The sequence below is a fragment of the Orussus abietinus genome, unplaced genomic scaffold (genome assembly GCF_000612105.2).
Source record: "Orussus abietinus isolate OABI.00-Male unplaced genomic scaffold, Oabi_2.0 scaffold263, whole genome shotgun sequence".
Lineage (NCBI taxonomy): Eukaryota > Metazoa > Arthropoda > Insecta > Hymenoptera > Orussidae > Orussus > Orussus abietinus.
The window spans coordinates 32,243-52,054 of record NW_019394409.1 but is presented as its reverse complement, the minus strand read 5'-3'; the positions used below and the strand labels follow the sequence as shown (position 1 = coordinate 52,054).

Genomic DNA, 19,812 nt, shown 5'->3' with positions numbered 1-19,812 from the left:
AACTCCGTTCCGAGCAGCTGCAGCTGCAGTTAATCGCGTCCATCCTGACCCCCCCTGCGCCCCGAAAAGAAAGAATTCCGATCAGAAGAGACTGCGGAAAATTTGCAAAATTTCAGGAATGACGTTCCCGGGTTGCGGTTTCTAGGGGAAAGAAAAGAAAAAAAAAAGGGAAAGAAAATCGGCTCGTACCCTGATAAAAATTCAAATTTACGTACACTTTCAGACACCTCTTGAGTGAAGCTTCACCTGGAAAAATGACAAATTAGAAAATGTATACCATACACGTAATATTGTATATTTACCGTGCGTTGTTTCTTGAATTAGATGTAAAGTTACATTAAAATTTTCATTCACTTAACATAGATGCTGAATGTGACATTACCGAGACGATGTAACTTTTTTCTGCAATTTATTGTGCCATCAAAGTAACCAGTGATTATGTCAATTTTCGTGGGCATGTTTGTCGGTGTATCGCGTGAAGTGGAATTTACATCTGACAAAAAAATGACTTGTATTTTTGAAGGAATAGGAATAGCAGAAGATGGCTTCCGTTTTGAATGGGAAAAAATTGGAGGTATTTTTGATATCATCGAAGGAGGCTGAAATTGCATCTAGGGAGTTTCTTCACACCTAAGAGAGAGAGGGAAATTTATGTAATATGATATAATTGGTGGAAGTAGAACATATTAATAGGTACGATTAGTTGGTAGATCCTCGCGAGATCAATCGCAATCTCGAATTGATTATCTATCGTGCGTGGGGGCGCGCATGCTCGCATGTGTGGGAGGGCACGATAACCCAATAACGAATCGACGGCGGCGCTTAATATTTAACGTAGTTATTCTAACTCGATCGCCTACGAGCCCCATTAATTTCGGAATCGTTTAACGAGAGGGGGCTGCCCCGATGTCCGAAAATCGGAAAGATGGCGATTCATATAGTAGGATCTCGAAGTAGCCGGCACTTCCTTCGGCGGATACGGCGAGCGGTATCTGGGGCAATCCCAAGCCTCGCCATTGAGTCGGGAAATCTTTTGAAAAAGTTAAAAATAGAGACACCTATGTACCCTCTCTCTCTTGCATTTAACTCTCGTCCTCGCGTCTTTGTAGGGAATTTTAAAGAGTCCCCCCAAAGGCGCCCAAAGTAAACTGCCGAGGATGATTGCGTAGCGATGCAGGTGCAACCCTTTACCTCGGTGAAAAGGTACTCTTGACTGCCCTCGCAGTACCTCATTCTACCTCGCCTGGATATTCCTTGTCAAAAGTGATTTTTCCTCCGGCATGACCGCAAAAGTCTACCCTCAGCGTCGATGTATCTAATTCTTCTCCGGGATGTCCGAATACACGAAGTCGATGGAGGGTCTTGAATTGATCTTGGGGGAGGAAAAGCAAAATGATCAGTAAATTCCAAAGCACTTACTCGACTCATCAAGCCTGCGGATATTCCTCGGAGACGTTAAAAAGATCTTTTACCTCCTCTCAAACATGTCGCATATACGTAGGTACACCTAAAACTGCGGACCCTGCCAAATGACTTGAAGGTGTATCCAGCGAGTTTCTTTACCTTCTCCCCGTACACAAAAAACATCGGCGACCGAATATACAGACGCAGACCTTGCCGAGGACAAGGACAGAAGGAAGGCTGTAATGAGTACATAAATCATTCTAATAAAAAATAGAGTTCATTAACAGTCATCTAGGCAAGGCTAACGGCACTACGAAGGTTCATATAAATAGATATCCTATCGACGAGAATTATAACATTCTATATATATAATATACATAAATCGTGGGCGCATAAAAATCTCGAAATTCATAACATCATACGCTAATAATAATACTAGAGGGCAATGCTTCGTTACCGCGTACTGCTTAGGAAATAAGTTATTACATTTAACAAACGTAATATCATAACGTGGCAGGTCGAGATGTGCGAAAGGAGATCATCGTGGTCCACCCAGTTAATATCTCGTTTGTGGGCCGCCCTCCTCTAATTTTCTCCAAACGACCTGCGAGGGAAACGAATCGAAGGTTTAGATTTGACTACTACCTTGTCCAACGATTCTAGGATTATTATATATATTTCGCCACCCACGTTGCACATCTCGCGGACCAGCGCTTTTTCTCCATCGTGGCCAGCCTCCCTTTCGAGCTGTTCCCTGACTTCGAGGACTTGCAAAGCCCGGACAACCGCTTCGGGCCGGCTGGTGATGTGAGGGTTCCCGTTGGGGCTGCTGGGATTTTCCCAGACTTCTCCAGGAGGTGGTTCCCAGCCCTGGGTCCTCGCCTGGAGGATGCTCTTGTCCTCTTCGAGCTGCTTGACGCGTTGCTCCAGACTCCTCACGTACTGCATGGTTTGGTCTGAAAAAGCAACGGCACCTAGATGAAAAATTGTCCCTTAAGTGCCCCATCGTTGAGCTCTCGCATCCCACCGAGTATTGTTGCGTAACGACGTAACGATATGACCATGGCAGGTAACGTGTAACGTGAAATACACGTTACATGTACGCAAATTAGACATTAGTGGTTTTTACAGATATACTATGTTATTTCAAAGTTATGCAGCTATACTTGGTGGACTTGCTGACGATAAATGTGCGAACCATTGAAGGTAGACGCGTGTCTGGTCCTCGGAGGAGCGGTCTCTTCAGCGTTTGTACTCGAGCTGGAGCCATCTCCGTCGTCCCTCTGACCTCCGCCTCTCTCCTCGTCCAGGTACAAGCACAGCTCCTTCAGCTCCAGGTTGTCCTTGATCAGTTCTTGCTGTTTATTGTCCAGCTGCCTGAGTTTGTTCTGGTAAGCCGAAACTTCCTGGCGCATCACACTCGCGGTGTATCGGCCAAACCTCTGCCATTCCCTGGCCAGCTTTCGGCCCTTCTGCCGGTCGTCGTCCAGGAAGCAGCATAGGTCCCTCAACTCCTGGTTGTCGTCGCTAAGTCTTTGGTTCGCCTCCTTCAGGGCTCGCAGCTCGCTCAGCTGGAAGGACACCCTCGTTATTCGCACCCCAGGACGGCTCGACGGGGAGATAAGTGTTAAAAAGAGAGCTCAATCACCAGACTCTGGATCTGTCGGTTCTGCTCGGCGGCGACCCTCGCGAAGTCGCTCTCGGTCTTCCTGACGAACTTGAGCATCTCCACGGGGCCGAGTCGGAGAAACTCCTCGTCGGTGATCCTGGGTCTGACCACGGTCTGACTCGTCGGAGGATACTGGCTGGTCGGCGGCAAGAAGGGGCCCTGGGAAGGCAGCTTCCCCGGGAGGTATCCGTGCGAGGTCTTCGGGTTCGTCAACGTCGTCGCCAGGGATGTCGGCAGCGTCGCGGGCTGAGAGTGATCTATCTTCGAGGGGAACTTCCCAGGTGCATCCTTCGGCTGCAACTGCGGGTATAAATCGACATCAAGATACAAAAGTAAACCAAGCGTCGATAAAAAAAAATAATCATCCTTCCCTCGCATAATTCCTAATAATCCAACCCTGAAGACGAACCGAGCGAACATTACACTTCCGCAAACAGAGTGTACCGAATCGCTTGAAATTCGGCCGCCTCACCCACGAAACCCCGCCTCCATTTTTCTTTCTCTTCAAGAATTCGTTCGTAAACATTTTAACATTTTTCCCTTTTGTAAATCGAAATTTCACGGGGGTCGGGACCTGTCTAAGGGCTCTCATATAATTGAAAAAATTCAAGCGAGTCGATTTGAGAAAGCTTGAAAAAAAAAAAGAAAACCTTCATAAACGATCGATTCTTGCGTATCGCCTTAATACGCTTTCATCCCGGCTTAAAACGTCCATTCGCAGTACCTGGCGAGGTTGCTGGCCCTGAGGAAGATTAATACCCACGGCAGGGACGCCGTTGGTCTGCGCCACGGTCGACGGGAACTGCGGATGATTCTTTAGGATCCCGACCGTAGGTTGAGGAGGCTGCGGAGGCGGCTGGTACCTCGGTGGCACCTGGTCCACGGGTTTGATCACGTGCGCGGCCGGATGCTGCTGGAGCTGCTGCTGCTGCGGCTGCTGTTGCTGCTGCTGGGACTTATTCTTATTGGACATCGCGGCTAATTTAGCTCCGGGCTGCGCCGCGTCCCATTTCATAAAATCCGCCGGTATTCCACCGCGTGCGAGCGCGCTCGCCGACCCGCTCGGATCTGGGTCAGTCCCCGAGGTCTTGGGTCCTCTCCGCGTTCCGGCTCTTCCCTCCCTCCTCTTCTCTGCTCTCTATTCTCGAGGAACGGACTCTTCCTCCCGTGGGCCCGAACCGGGTTTTCACTCCGCGTCCGACTTCGATCGGGAGTTCAACCTGCTCCCTCTTCCAGGTCCCCGACCCGGTAGGGCTTCCGCGACCGGCTTAGCCCCAGGTCGCTCCTCCACTCCGACTCAGCCTGTAATTCACAATTATCCGTGTCACGTGATCCGCCTAGAATAATTCGCGATTAATCGCTCCCCCACGAGCCCGGTTGCCAGTAATAATGTACATAGCCGCTCGATCGCTCCATTGATAATCATAGACATTGATAAAACGGCACAAAATTCACTCATCCACGTCGCGTTTACCCTTTAAAATAATTAATAACGACTAATCGTTTCCTTAGGATAATTTTTTTTTTCATTCACTAAAAATCTCGCTCGACCGGTCGACTTGTAGCCGCGGATACATTCGTAAATCGGCACAAAATTCACAGTTACCCACGTCGCACAATTTCCCCTTTGAAGTAATTAACGACGATAAATCACTCCTCTGGGGCCAGTTTTCTCTTTTCCTGCCCTGAAAGTTTCACGCGACTGAGTGATTTTTGGCCGTATTCGGAAATTGGTAGAAAAAGAATGAACAAATGTTTAATATAATAATTATGTCATGCCTTTGGATAATTTTCTTTTTTTTTTTCTTTCGGGAGAATTATAGCGTGATTGTTGATTTCCGGAAACTCGTAATATCCACGTGCTCTTAACGAAACACCACCGGCCAGACGCGGAAGTCGGGCGTCGCGACGCCGGGTGGAATTGCGGTAATTTTAGAGAAGCCGCGTTAAAAAGGGACAATTGAGGGCCGAGTTTAGTACGGCGATGAACGTTTTCCCATGGCACACCCGAGATCGACACGTGGAGAGGAAACAGGCCGACATATTGACCGGTGGAGGTGCGTGCACTCCTCGGTCTAAACCTTCTTGACTTACACCGGGCAGATAGCATTTCAAAAATGGCGACACGACCGCGGAGAGAGGGAACGCCGTGACGAGGACAATCCTTCAGTACGGAGACCAAGAAAGACGAACTTTTCCTCGGAGTTTGAAACCCGCGCCGGCGCATAAGAACCTCGAATATTAACGCGCGTCGGCGTCGTCGAGAGATCTCGACATTCTCCATATTCCCGCAAAGCGCGCTTCCTCGACAACGACACAACCGTTACACCGTTAATTAACATAACTTACGCGAAACGCGTTCACAAAAGCCAACATAACAATTCCCTCCGCAGTTACGCAGTTATAAAAGGACTAACTTAACCCGCGCATAACATATCATGCCCATATTACGTTACATTAATAATAAACAATGCCATAAAGAATATCATTTGTTAGGCATTGTGTTATTTCGATGTTATACAAGACGCGCTTGGTGGTTTATATCGAGACGGGGTCCGAAGGCGGCCGTTTACGCTGAAATTTTTCGAAAATTCTCCTAAATAAGGGCAGGAAATCGTGGAAAACTTCGCCCCGTGAACGTCCCCGTATATTCAGTACCTGAGGAATGTGAATTCGATTAAGCGGCGCCTCATTTATTCCTCAAAGAGGGGCATTTTAATTCTTACTCACCGCCCGGCCAAAAAAAAACAAGATGGCGGCGCGACGCGTCACGTGGTACGCGTGGGAGCCGTCAAAGCGTCTCGCACACCTACCCCGAAAGGTTGATTTCTAATCCGTAAAAGATCGTCCCGGTGCCCGGGGCTAGTCCTGGGGGTATTTCGGACGATTCCACGTGATAACGGAGGATAACTCGAAGCTACTTTCGTCGATAGACTCGCCAGGTAAAAACTCACTTACGAACCTCCTCAAGAATGCGCTGACGCACCGTTGTTTACGCCGCAGGCGCTCTTTCTCCGCACGAGTCGCACATCGAGTTGACCAGGAATACCTGAAGCACGAAACGCAATCCCTCGTGTCTAGTAATCCAAGGTGAGAAGAAAAATCCCAGGAATAAGCATTCTGTTAAATTCCCCGCTAACCCCTTTATCAGAGCTGCAAGACTTTTCCCCCTCCCCTCGAGCCCAAGAATTCCAAAAACAGAGCCTGAAAATTCCAAGCGACAATCCCGGCAATAACACCCGGTGCCCCGAAACAAAAGTCCCTTTATCCGCGTCAAGACAAGCCCGATGGAGTGCGTTATCTATTTCCCCGGATTTGTTCACGGTAGAGCTATTAATTGCCCCCAAAAGCCATGGGCTGTCAACACCGGTTGGCGTTGCAGCGATTTAAACATATGCCATGTGACGGGTCGACCGCCATCTTGTTTTTCCTCCCGGCGCTTCCAGAAGCGGCGAGCGACCGGGACCCGGGCGACCTCGAAACCGGCGCCTGGGAGAGGGACCAGGGTGCAGCTCACCCGGAAAGCAGCGATCGGCGTCTTCGGCAGCATGGGGTACCATGGCCGGGCGTTGGCGAGTGGATATGGAGGCGCTTCCTACGGGAAGATCGGGGTTCGGAGGCTGGGTGCTCGTCAATGGGGCAGGTCGACGGGTCCTGCGACTCCAGGGCACCCGATCAGCTCAGGTGCGCGAGCTGGCCCGGAACGTGGCGAGGTCGGCGCGAGAGGGGACTCGCGAGCGCGCGCGGAACATGGCGACCATGGCGACGCGGCGGCCGAGCGTCTGGCCCGATCGCGCCCGACGCCGAGTCTTTAACGCGGACGCAGCGCCGCGGGAATGCGAGGACGCGATTGGCTGCAAGAGGCCCGGGAGGCCCTACCGGCCGGCCTGCCGCGACGCGGGCCCAGAGGAGAGGTAGGGCCCTGGTCGCTTTCGGTCGTCGGATGGAGATGGATGGAATTCGTTGAAAATTTATGGAATTCCATGAAAATGGAAGGAATTCGATGAAAATTTATGGAATTCCATGAAAATGGAAGGAATTCGATGAAAATTTATGGAATTTGATGAACATGGATGGAATTCGATGAAAATGGAAGGCATTTGATGAACATGGATGGAATTCCATGAAAATTTATGGAATTCGATGAACATGGACGGAATCCGATGAAAATGGAAGGAGTTCGATGAAAATGGAAGGAGTTCGATGAAAATGGAAGGAGTTCGATGAAAATGGAAGGAATTTGATGAAAATGGAAGGAATTCGATGAAAATTTATAGAATTCGATGAAAATGGATGGAATCCGATGAACATGGATGGAATTCAATGAAAATGGAAGGAATTCGATGAAATTTTATGGAATTCGATGAAAATTTAATGTTCGATGAACATGGATGGAATTCGATGAAAATTTAATGTTCGATGAACATGGATGGAAATGGATAGAGTTATATAGATTCGATATAAACAGAAATAAATTTTCCCAGGTGAATCCCTGAGAACGAAAAGCTGCCTCGCCTCTCTTCATCTAAAATGAACGATGAATCCAAGATTTAACGGAAAACCTTAGGACTCGACCCGAAGAGCCTCTTCCTAGAGGAAGCCTCGAATTCATGGAATGTCGGCCCTGGCGCCTACATCTCGGTGTACCCACCTGAGAGAATGGAGAGCGGGAGAAGGGCCGGCTACACTCTGACTCGATAACTGGACCGTTCCTCGGGGTTACTCTCCTTTCCCTTTCCCTAGATTTCGGCAGATTGTCAATAAGCGATGGCAATTTTGCGGAATAATTCACGAATCGTTATCATTTCAAGATATATATTGCCAAGGTAAGAGGGATATCGAGGCTCGCCGGGAGATATCTCCTGGATTTCGAGTCGAGTCACCTTGTACCGAGGCGAGCCAGGTGCGTAAGCGGCGCCCTGCTCGGAAGGGGCGTCTTCCATAGAAGAGGCTACCTGCTCCCGAGTATCAGGTGGAACAGGTACGAAAAGATGTCTCGGTCGTCCCCTCTGCCCCGTGGGAGCGACCCTCCACGGGTACCTCCGTAATCCTCCTCTTTCGTAGCTCTCATTCATCGATCCGTTCCCCTTGCAGGGATGCTGGGATTCCTTAACCTGGGATTCGAAATCCCGATACCTCTCAAGGCGTCCCAAATGGCGCGAGTCCTTCCTGCATCCGTTCCCCTTGCAGGGATACTGGGATTCCTTAACCTGGGACTCGAAATCCCGATGTCTCTCAAGCCGTCCCAAATGGCGCGAGTCCTTCCTGCACTTTCACCGACGAATCGACCGGGGCATCCGGCAAGTTTCCTGGAAGCAGAAAAAGCCGGGATCACGTAATCGGCAGACAATGGTTTCATTGATCATGGATTCGGTGATTTTACCTGTCCAATATTTCAGCCAGGATTATTTCGGACCCACTCCGGGCGCCTCCGCCTGGTCGCGCCGCACCTGAAAGAGGCAGGCAGCGGATCGGAGGTTTGCTCTCGTTGGCCTCGCGCCATTTAGCCGACTCGCCCAGTCGATGGCCGCCTAAAAAAGCCCGGCTCCCAAAGGGCACTTCCCCTGTCCCTGCGAAACAACGAGAGTGACGTCGCTTAGGCCGATCTTGCTCGCTCCACCTGGTCAGACGGCCAGGAACCGCACGGTCTAACGCACCTCCCGCGACGAGGGCACACGGTGCGCAAAACGCGGAACAACGGTATCCGTGAAAGGTCAACGTATGCCGGGCCATTTCACCGCACGTTACATTTAAATCGCGCCTCCATTCCTTATAACGACGGAGCACGGTGCTAACGAGCAGTGTCGGGCGAAATTCGATAAAAAATCAAGCCGTTAGACATTGATAACGTACTCCTAGTACCTCGTTACTCGCGGGTTACGAAATTCACGTTTAACGTCTCTGCGGCATGCGCGTATGTGACGATTAACGCCGTAAAATGAACAGCTAGCCCTATTTAATTTGCTCCTTCCTTTATTATGCATACTGCAGGGCCAACACAGAATTAAGCTTAATCCTTAGTTACATAAACCGACGGGAGGTCGTAAACCCCCCGACGACGCGAGTCGTCCTCGTTAATAGCAGGCCCCTAATTAAGTCGACATTCACGAGATAGATTTACAGGTCGCGGTGACTCCTCGCGCAGGAGCGCTCCTTTGTATCTTACCGGTGTCTTTCGCTCCTTATCACGTTTCGCAAAGAGTCACCATATCGCGTTCCCGTCAACGACCGGCGGAAAATGAAAAGAGCGCCGCCGTATGTCGCAGTCTGCTCACCCGTATTTCATAAAATAACATATCTACGTTAGGACAATCCCGACGCCGCGCCTCGGGGCTGAGATCGGACCTTAGGGTAGGTTAGTTACGCATTATTCGCTACGTCTTACGAGATGTAAGGTGTACTTATAGGTGTGAAAATAAACGCTCCATTCTTTACATAGGCGCGACAGTACATTTCATGATGTGCCTTCCGTACCCACGGTGTAAGAACTCCATTAAAGTATTAATCCGGCGGCGAAGGGTATTCGCTTTCTCCTCTCCGCTTAGTAATGAAATCGGAGAAAAGTTTCGATTCTACGCAGAGGTAGGACCTCGAAGCGAGGAGTCGTTGCGCCTGAGATCAGGAGGCCTCTTCGTGGGGTTCTTCAGGTTCTCCAGGTTCTCCGGGTTTCCCCGCAGAGGGGGTAAATCCGCGTTAAACCGCCCCGTACTCTTCGCTGGAGGGGGACTCGTCGCTGGGAGGCGGTCTCGGAGGTCTTGGAGGTCTCGGAGGTCTATGGTGGTGAACCGCGGCTGGGGGCCTCCTGGGAGGCGGTGGAGGGTGCGCCCCGTATGAGGTGTCGTCGCCTTCCTCGCTGCTGGGCGAGGGCGAGGGTGCTCGGTCCTCGTGGTCTTGAAGAAGCTGCCGGAACTCCTGGATGGACTCGTTGAGGGACCAAAGCTGGGAGAGCAGCGACAGGTCGAGCTGCCTCAGGCCGAACTGCAGGAGGCAAAGACCATAGTTAATACCCGAAGAGAGTAGTAATACGATATTACGATACAGAGAAAACGCTCGGCGCGATATACGTGGGCTTATTTATACAGGTCGTGGGAAAGGAGGCGAGCCTTCGACGCCAGAAAAAGCATATCCTCGCCTCGGAAGTCGGCCAGACTAGAACGCAGTTCGTTCGCGAAAGAGGTCAGCCTCTCCGAAGGCTCCCTCATAATCCATTCATAAACCCGATAAATAATTTCCGGCAGTATTTATCGCGATTACCCGGACTGGCCGAGGCAAGCCTCGAGTGGACGTCTCATGCGCCGACTGTATTGCTTGCTCAAGCTCGATATAAAAAGAATTTCCATCGGTACTGTCAAAGGTTAAAACACTTTTAGTGAGTTCCCGTTGACGTTGCACTATATCGCCACGTTAATCCGGCCTGTGGGAAAGGAGCTAAGGCTTTGGTAACAGGCGACGAAACCTCGCCTCGCTTTAAAGGTCGGCCAGGTTAAGGCGTGATTTATTCGCAAAATACCGCTACTGCAATTTTCATCGAGCCCGTTTCGCAATGTGCCATTTGCCGTGCTGGAAGCGAGACCGGCCAACGATGCATTCGAGGTGTACATAAAAAGTAATACATACATTATACGTATACTAAATGTATGATATGCGTAGGTCAGGAATTATTAGGACGATCGGACGTCAAGAATTTCCCGATAAATCGAGGCTCTGGGAATGGCGCTACCAGCTCGGCAAAGGCTAAAGACCGGGGGAACGTGATTTATCCTTGAAAAATAATGCAAACGCTCGGTTGTTTTGACGTGGCGGCGCGCCGTGGGGATCCCGTGGGAACTCGGGGGAGTCGCGGAGGGGACCGCGACGACGCCGGCCAGGAGACGGAAAGGAGGTGGAAAGGAGAGGGCGTAAACTGAGAATAGGAATGAGAAATGTGAGCGCAAAGGAGGAGAGGGTCACGCCTGAGGGAATGCGGCGTGGGAGCGGCCCAGGAGTAGTCACTCCGCGTCTGGATTGACCATCGGCCAGGATCCTTAAGGTCAGCCAGGATCATTGATTCCAGTTTGGATAGTTGGTCCAGGTTATATCATTGGATCTATCCAGAGAGCGACCAACGTATGCGGCACTACTCCGGCACTTCACGGTACTCGTTTTTCACGGTGCTCCCTTTTCCTGGGGAGTAAATAAATAATCATTAATTTCTGCAGCGTCGGAGGCCACTCGAGACGGCGCCAAGGTGAGTTCTCCCGGGAGACACGGTTGGATAACCTGGATGATCCGGGGTCCGGATCTGGATATCCGATTCCGGATCAGCACCTCGGGAAATAAGCGACGAGGTTGTACACAAAGAAGAAGACGAGAGAAAAAACGAGTCCTCCCGCTAATTCACGGACGCCTCTAAGGCCTCGGAACTTTCCAATCGTAACGTGGAATTAACCGTTACATCTTACGCACGGCGAAGAGTCGGAAAGAGGGTGGAGGGGGTATAAATAAGCCACGTAAGGAGGTTTAGGAGAAAGTGCGACGCGGCTCTAGATTCACCATTTCCCTCCTCAGGATGGCAAGCTGGGTGTCCAGGGTGGTCAGCTGTCTCGCCGGTGGCGAGGGTCGTCCGGTCGACTGCGTGGGCGTCTTCGAGTTCCTCTGGGACTTGCTCGAAGACCTCGTCGGGGGTGGCGGGGGTTCTCCACCTTCCCTCGTCACGTTCAGGTTGAACCCGCTCAGACTCCTCGGCAACGGGGGCAGACCTTGAAGAGAAGACATCGCGATCCTCTCCTTTATGCTGAAACCAAAGAGCGCGCGAGAATGAGCCATAGCGAACCGACCAGAAATAACGATTAGCTAATTATCTTTAAAAGAAAAAAAAAAAAGTTATTAATATCCGCCGCATTTCCCTGCGCTATCTGCGGCAAGCTCGAGACAAACATCCCCGGATGAATCATAAAAGTCGCATGCACTTACGTTGCGCACATTCTTGTCGGATCATCGCGGACGCTCTTATCGGGTCGAGAACATCGCCGTATACATTTCCGAGTACATTCATGACTACATACGCCCATGTACATCGGGTGGCCCTATAACTTCAGCATTTCCAAGATATTGCCAAATTTCAACGGATCCAGGGCAAGTCCTTGAGCAGTATCACATCTCTACGTTTAAAACGAATTATCTCTATAATAAGTCGATTTTTCTGCCCAAATAAACATTGTAGAGGAGATCGAGCCCGAACGGACGAACCGTAACAAGTGGCATTTTCGACGAACCACCCTCGAGATATCGAGACTCAAAGTGGGAGAACGCGACGACTCGCTTACTCTCGCGCTTCGAATCAACGAGCGTGACAAATGGCGGACAATTTACGTAATAAAGTTCCTCCGGGTGCGCACGACTTTTAACGCGAGGATTTCACGTAGTATCTCAGTGTTTGGACCACTCTGTACGCGCACAATTTGCATGCAAGGAGATATACATACGAAAGGCATACCGTTACGGGGTGCTCCGCTAAAATCGATCGAGTGGTCGTGTAAATGACGATAACGTCATTGACACACTCTCAGCGATGACTCACGTCCTAACAGCTATCTATGTCGAGCGGAAAATGATTCCCAGTACCTAGCACCAATTCCGGGGACTCCTGGAAATCGAGTGATTACCCAGAGTGCGCGGAATCGGCGCCGGCGATTTCCTCGGTATCCTCATCAAGGTGCGACAAGAGATCAAGCGTTCGCTTCGGCTCCGCTCGACAAGAGCAGCACTTACTTCTGAAGCAATTAACCCGCCGTTTATTAGTTCCGCGGAAAGGCAATTCGGCATGACGCGAAAACTGCGATTATCATCCACCAGCCTCGCGGCGATTTCCCGCCGTTCCTCAGGGTCCTTAAAAGTGGTCCCGACATTTCCAGCACAGTAACGATGCTCTCTCCGAGAAGAGAAATACCCCAAGTGAAACTCGACTAAATCACGGATACCAATTCACGTACGGTTTAATAATTAATTATTAATTATTCCCTTAAAATGCTATTAGGCTTATCCGCATTTTTCGGCAACGAGTATACCTTACGCCCAGTTACAAGGATGATCACAGTAATCCGCGCAATGAGAGCCCGAAGTACGGCGTATCGCGACTTCCTCGCAGGCCCTGCATTTATCCTGCATTAGCGAGGCATTTTTCCCGTTCGGCTCGAATGCGCCTGACGATCATCCTCGAGCTAGGCTGCAACGATCTCCGGTTTGCGTTATTTTTACACCGCGACCAATCCGCGACGAGGCTGGTTTCCCTTGAGCGGTAGAAACGCTCGATGAGTAATGGCAACGTCTTCAAGAAATGGCGTCTTAGAAGGCATCCATATACCGTACGTTATTACACATAAGCACATGTGGATACACGTCGATACGCGTTCATACGCATTCATACGCGTTTATACGCGATTCTACGCATTCATAGACGTTCATACACGTTCACATATATTCATATACGTTAATATACGTAGAGACCCGCAAAGATGTCAGCGTTCTCAAAAGCAAACCGCATTAGTTTTTTATAAATCGGCATGAAATCCGCCAACAGAAGCAGGAGGCGGAATTTCCCGCACAGGCGGAAATGACGCAGAGAGCTAGGTCGATAGACGGCGACCCAGAAGCAATCTAAATTATAGACGCGCAAATCGAGCGTGAATTTCAGGGCCCGACCTCGTCTAGGTCCCTAATGGCTTATTAGTTATGCTCGAGGATCCATCGTCACGGTGCGTTCCGCCGAGAGAGCGATACCTAGAAAAGTCGACCTCGTCGAAGTCGTCGTCGAGTCGGTTGAACCCGTTGACGCGTTCGTCGTCCCCGGGGATGGTGATCTGCGTCGAGGAGTACCTGACGCCAGCCTCGAGCCAGTCCTGATGGTGGATGTTGTCGCCGTCCTCGAAGAGGACCTTGCGCTCGGGTTCGTCGACGACGACGACGGTGGCGCAGGTGACGTTGCTCAAGGAGGGCGAAACCGGGACATCCTCGTCGGGAGTCTTCGGGGCTTCCAAGGGCTCCTTCGTCCCAGGATGGTCGACTCTCCTCAAGGGGAGCTCCGACTTCGAGCCAGACCTCTGAGAGGGAGTGGGTCTCTGCGAGGTCGCTTCGGGACTCTCGTCCTTGCCCCTAGCCACCCTGTTGAGGCGAGGCTTGGGAACTGCAGGTTTCGAGGTAGAGGTGGAGGAGTCCTCCAGGATGCTCGGCCTAGCTGGTACCGGAGGTTTCGGCAGGTTCGCGCGACCCTGGGGGCTCTTCGCGACCTCCTCCCCCGAAGGTGCCTCCAGAGGTGTTCTTCCGGCATCCTTGACGATCCCGGTTTCCACCTTGCTCCCCATCTGGGGATCCTTCTGCTGGACCTCGATCGCCTCGGTTTCCTCGGGGTCTTGCGAGGTTTGAAGAGCCTGTAAACCCTCCGACTCGTTCTCAGCCTCCCTACTGGTACCCGAAGGCAGTTCCTGGTCGCGTTCGGGTTCTTCGCTCGGTCGCCCGGGCGAACACCCCATAGAGTCCTTTCTTTCCCTGCCGATGCTGTCCGACCTATGGTCCAGCGTCTTCTCCTCGTTCTCCAGAGTAGTTGCCGAAGAGTCCTGTTTCTCGACCTCGCAGGAGTCATTCTCCTTGATGGACTCGTAGACGACGGTTCTGCCGGCCGTTTCCCCAGAGTTCTCCCTCGCCCTCCAGGGTTTCGTGTTCGGTGGTGGAGGCGCCTGTCTTGTGGGGCAGGGTGGCCTCGGGGACCGTTTCATGGCCTCCGCCACGACCTGGCGGCTCGGCCTGGGCGGCACCGGCGGCGGATGCGGCCTCTGCGACGTGGCCAGCTGCATCCTGGAGTCCTAGGATAAATTTATTCCCGACTCACCGTCATTCACCCTGGTGGATTCCTAGACGTTCCTCTCTCCTATTAAGAGATTCCCGTGAACGGTTTCTATGGCACTTTTTTCCCTCCCAGGGCGCGACCGTTCCAACTCGAGCGAGTCCTCCGTCATCGGTCTCCGCTTTTGGATCTCGATTTCCCCGACTGCGAAATCCTCGCTTTCTTTCCGCCTTCCTCCAGGTTCTGCATCGTCCGCTCGCGCGTTCACCTAGGTTCACCAGAGTTCGCACTCACCGATCCGTGCACAATTGCGATCATTCCGGTTAACGCTCCTCCTGTCCTTGAGCCCGACTTCGTGGCTCCCTACATCCTCTTCAATCGGTTCCCCTTGAACTACGTGGGCAGGTACCACTTCGACGCAGTTACTCTTCCGCTCTTCACTTCGTCCCACCGACAGCGACCTGGAGGTCGCATCGTAAACCCTTCCTCATCACTGAAAGGTTAGCACCAAAACAAAACCGCCGTATGAGCGCCGTTCACAGGTGGGACCACGTGATCTGGTACCCTCTCTTCATCAGGTGGTTCCCAAGGTGCTCTGCGCCCTCTTCAAGGTACACCCTCCCACCGAAACTGACGAGGAAAAAAACGAGCCTTATCTCTTATCACGAGAGTCGGGAGGAAAACCGATAAAAGCCTTCTTCTTAATCAGTCCCTGATAAAAATCCTGGCTCAAAGTCGGTAAATCCGGACGTCGGTGTCCTTGGTACCGGACTCTCGTACCAATCGATACATTGGACGTCCACCCGCTGGCCTCTTCCTCGTCGGAGGACCAGCATCTAACTGAGCGCGCGATCTCGTGTACCACGATAGTGGGTGGTGGGACCACGTGACCGCCGCTCCTCCCGCTCTTCGCATCAGGTGGGTCCGCGGTAGATTTGCTAAAATCGCAGCCTCTTCCGCTGGACCATATCCCGGTGGTCCATCGGGCGCAAGAAGAGTCCCCTCTCGAAGGCGAGCGATCGGAACCTCCTCCGTGGCGAATCGATGTATCCGGAGGTCGGACCGGGCACGTCCTCCCCGCGCCGGCACCAACGACGAACTGAGCCCGCGGCCGCGAGCGGCGGACCACGTGACCGCCTCTCGTCCTCGGGCATCAGGTAGCTCCGGTGCGTTTCTCATTCCGCGGCAGCGGCCGAGCTGGGTAGGTATATATACATCGCTATCTCGGCCTATCGCTATAGGGTATCGCGTGAGAGGCCGGGCGACGGAGGGGGCGCATCGAGGTGGGGCGTCGAGGGAGAGAGAAAGAGAGGGGCATACGGGAGGTCAGGCCGAGGGAGAAGGACGGACGACAGAAGGGGCCATTAGTTGACCCCTCTACCCGCGGCCCGCGCTAACAGTGACGCCAGGGACGCAGTCGACGCGGGTGTCGTCGCTCCTGCAGGTTCCTCAGGGCCGCAATCGTAATCTCGGGTTACACAGTCGCCCAGTCGGGTCGCACAGATTTTTTGGAAAAAAAAAACCCGCCAAAAAAATCAAATTTTTTTATGTAAAAAAACATTAGAACATTGTCTTGGCAAAAAAATAAAATTCTCGATTATATTCGAGGGTGAAAAATTATAGTAGCATAAAATACAACGCCGATCGAATCATCTCAAGTGTGCACAGTTTGGCCTGTTTAGCGCGCTCGAATTAATTCCTTATTTGAAAATCGATTGCCTTACGTTTCATCCGATAGACAATGCCATTCGATAATAAGGGACGTTCGTTATAAAAATGTTAACACATCGGCGGATTTGAATCTTCAGTTAATCAAATTAAATATCTTTAGGCGCAACGGGAATTCTTGGAATTCGGCTCAAAATTGTAGTTGTAGATATTTCTGTTTAATCGCGATTGAGGCTACCGGTCTTCGTCCTGAGGGAGGATAATAGTAAAATGACTCGTATCGGGAGATCTTTGAAGGACTAGCAGGTATTCGCAGGTGTAACTGGAAGCGTCATACCGGAAGTCGTTAATCTCGCTCTTGTGCGATTAAACTATCTCTCTATCTCCAGTTTAGTCATTTAAGCAACTGCCATGCAATAAAGTTAATTTTCTTTTCGCCCAGTCGGAACGATTTAGAATTATTCGACACCCCGAGGGGTATCGGGCATGTTAATCGGGCGCGCTCGTCGAGCAGCCGAGTTAACGGGAGTTTAGGAGAGCGACGCGTGCCTCTTCTCCCGTGTACTCGATTTTCGGTCAGCTCCCGTCGCGGGCCGGTCGTTTCACGACGCACTCTCGACCGTAAGGATCTCGAATTACGCAACCTAACAATAGGCTCGGGCCGAGAGCACTTCGCGAGTTTGCTTTCCCGCACGCCGATTAATCGGCGCGCGCTCGTGTTTTCGCAACGATCTGCCGCCGCGATTATCCCGGCTTATGCAATCCCCGAGTTGAGCCTCGCGCCATTTTTCAGGAAACTCTCTTAACGGGTGGCCGTTAAATCAGCTGTACCACTCCTTACCTGAGAACAGACGAGTAGGAATAAACGGTACACTGTATTGACTGGTACTTTAAATTTTCATTAAGAAACACGGTAGAGTTCCGCGCCAAATTCTGATCTAGCCATTATCTGCGACTGTTTAGCCTGGCGCGTCAAGCATGACAAAGAAAGTCGTTTTCTGAACCTCTTGAATGAGTAATGTCAATTTTAACCGGGTCATCGAGATTGGACTATTTCCCAGGGTTTTTTAAGCTACGAACAAAACCTACCGGTACATTTAATACAGAGATATGCAATTTTTAATATTTCACTTCGCTTGGGTTGCTCGACATTATTCCATCGATTTGTAATTTTTGTAATACTTGATAAAGGGAAAAAAGAAACGGAAGGTAGAAATGGATACCAAACCGTCGTCACAGTTGTAAGGAATGCTATCGTCTATCTGTACCGGAGATTGTTTTAGTAATTACTTCACTTGGGGCTACACTGTAAGCGATGTTTCCATTCATCCGCTTCATCCCCGTGTGAATGAATAGAATGTGTTCCCCAGATTAGTGTCATCGTTCGCACGGTGGCTCGAGATGCGGATTACGATGGAGTTACCGCACACTCGATGTTGGATAGTTGCACTCGTGTCTTTTGATGAAGTGTACATAATCTTCGGTGTTCATTAATCTATGTATACTCGGAGTGGAGTACAGTCGAGTCAAAGATCGGCGAGCGTGACGCTTGATCGTTTCTCAAATAGAAAGACCGTAAGAATTTCGCTTCACCTGTTTAAATAATTTTTTTTATCCTTCCTTTCTATGGTGTATTGGACGTTCGAGATTACCTGTTTAAGAACAGCATGCTGACACCTGGAGGACGACTCGGGAACCAGCTACTCTTTGAACTTCCATTCCTGACGACACATGGGACACAAGTGACTGGTCTGCTGGGAGTGAAGCCACTTCATGATGCAGTGGATATGGAAGCAATGGGAGCACTGGCCCCACACTGAAACAATGTTAAGAGCCGGTCTCTAAAACGGACTTAGACCGACGAGGAAACGAACGAAACGAGGAGCGCGAGCACCTGGTGGCGTCCGCGAGCCGGCGAACTTGCCTCTTGCGTACGCTTCCGCATACAGATGCGCTTTTCTGGGTGACTAACCTGACCACGGGGGAAAATCGTACCTACGAGTCGTCTGGCATACCCGGCGATCGATATTCCGCGGCGCTCTGCGCAGATGCGGCGCTGACCTATCTCAATGAAGATAATTTAGGGGACGCGAAATGCGAGACCACCCCCGAACACTGCTCCGCACTCTTGTGGTCAATTTCACCAACATCGAGGAACTCATCGATTATCTAACTGTATGTAAATAGTAACGCATAACTCATGGTCATCGAGGATTAACTTGTCGATCGAGGTTGGTGAAACCTGCCTTAGACTGGGTTACGATTAGATAAAAGTCCTTACGTTATTACATATTTATGATATGCCAGGGTAGTTAATTTTTTAAAAACATCTACGATGCAGTCCTTAGCCCAGTAGTCATGCATTTTACATGGACACCCTGTACGTCCTTTAATGTTTGAGAATAATTAATGTACCTAGGGGGCAATCATCGCCAGGAATTTTGCAGTCAGGGCAACTTGCGTCAAAAGGCATGCGGCAAATACCGCAGTTGTCATCGTTGGCGATCCACCGCCAGGTGGCGACGCCGGTCCAACCTGCGGTGTGGTAGAATTGTTAGGTTAGGATATGCATTGGATACTATTGGTTTAGCACGAGGTTAACTACCTCTTGACACGACTTCTACGTGGATTCTACTAATTCTTTGCCGAGCAGTGAATCATTTCTAATGTTAAAATATAATATAAATAGTATACTGATTGATAAACAATAATACTGTTATGACAGGGATATAAATGCTGACTTACTCTTTATGGTAACTTTCATGTTTATATTGCATACAAACAAAAATCCCAGATATATGAGTTTTACGGTTGATGCGAGAATGACTTAGAGAGAAACTTTCGAGTTTGAGAAACTTTTAGAATGGTTGAAGGACGACCTGTAACCCTTCGAAATAACTTGCCGACTGTAAATGAACCGACTTCATGCCGGCTTTCTTTACCGACCGTAAAACGGAAAATTCAACGCAGATGGGATCATCCAACAAGGGATTTAGCGACAAGGCCAGTGCTGTCCTCGCAGATAGCTCGGGAACTTTGTCCATGAATCTGTTTTACTGATGAAAGATGTATGTACCGCCATCGCGAGTGCGCGAGCTCCTATCGGAAATTCGTTGCGCCGCCCTTGGGGGCAAAAAACGGTGAAAGCTAACGTACGAAACCAGAGGGCAGCACAGGATGCGATCGCACGATCCTACGCGTGAGCAATCTCCCAACTCATCTCTGATTCAAATCGAAACATCCACGAATAAAA

At 50.6% G+C, this 19,812-nt stretch overlaps 2 protein-coding genes and 1 long non-coding RNA gene across 11 annotated transcripts; 1 reads left to right on the top strand and 2 right to left on the bottom strand.

Moving 5' to 3' along the window:
• Window positions 1-1,662: 1,662 nt before the first annotated feature.
• On the bottom strand, window positions 1,663-8,913 carry LOC105701533 (coiled-coil domain-containing protein 85C). Of its 4 annotated transcripts, XM_012428353.2 has the most exons (7): window positions 6,591-6,677; window positions 6,036-6,122; window positions 3,798-4,375; window positions 3,053-3,373; window positions 2,603-2,975; window positions 2,095-2,360; window positions 1,663-2,008 (listed from the first exon to the last, which is right to left on the bottom strand). In XM_012428353.2, exons 3-7 carry the CDS (start codon window positions 4,086-4,088, stop codon window positions 1,961-1,963), a joined length of 1,299 nt encoding a protein of 432 aa, XP_012283776.1. In that variant the 5' UTR covers window positions 4,089-4,375; window positions 6,036-6,122; window positions 6,591-6,677; the 3' UTR covers window positions 1,663-1,960. The 4 variants fall into 4 exon arrangements, with proteins under 4 accessions (XP_012283776.1, XP_023287961.1, XP_012283777.1 ...); XM_023432193.1 differs by lacking the exons at window positions 6,036-6,122; window positions 6,591-6,677 and adding an exon at window positions 7,725-8,913; XM_012428354.1 differs by lacking the exon at window positions 6,036-6,122 and having other exon boundaries at window positions 6,591-6,847.
• On the top strand, window positions 5,936-6,641 carry LOC111673933. Its single transcript, XR_002762173.1, has 3 exons — window positions 5,936-6,015; window positions 6,077-6,163; window positions 6,520-6,641. It is a non-coding gene; the product is annotated as an uncharacterized LOC111673933 (long non-coding RNA).
• A 115-nt stretch (window positions 8,914-9,028) lies between the features above and the next one.
• LOC105701532 (anaphase-promoting complex subunit 11) lies at window positions 9,029-19,452 on the bottom strand. 6 transcript variants are annotated; one of them, XM_012428351.1, is made up of 4 exons: window positions 19,305-19,452; window positions 18,975-19,094; window positions 18,212-18,375; window positions 11,734-11,846 (listed from the first exon to the last, which is right to left on the bottom strand). In XM_012428351.1, exons 1-3 carry the CDS (start codon window positions 19,321-19,323, stop codon window positions 18,260-18,262), a joined length of 255 nt encoding a protein of 84 aa, XP_012283774.1. In that variant the 5' UTR covers window positions 19,324-19,452; the 3' UTR covers window positions 11,734-11,846; window positions 18,212-18,259. The 6 variants fall into 6 exon arrangements, with proteins under 6 accessions (XP_012283773.1, XP_012283770.1, XP_012283771.1 ...); XM_012428352.1 differs by lacking the exon at window positions 11,734-11,846 and adding an exon at window positions 16,554-17,400; XM_012428350.2 differs by lacking the exons at window positions 18,975-19,094; window positions 19,305-19,452 and adding an exon at window positions 9,029-10,051 and having other exon boundaries at window positions 11,606-11,846; window positions 18,212-18,351.
• Between the last annotated feature and the right edge of the window lie 360 nt (window positions 19,453-19,812).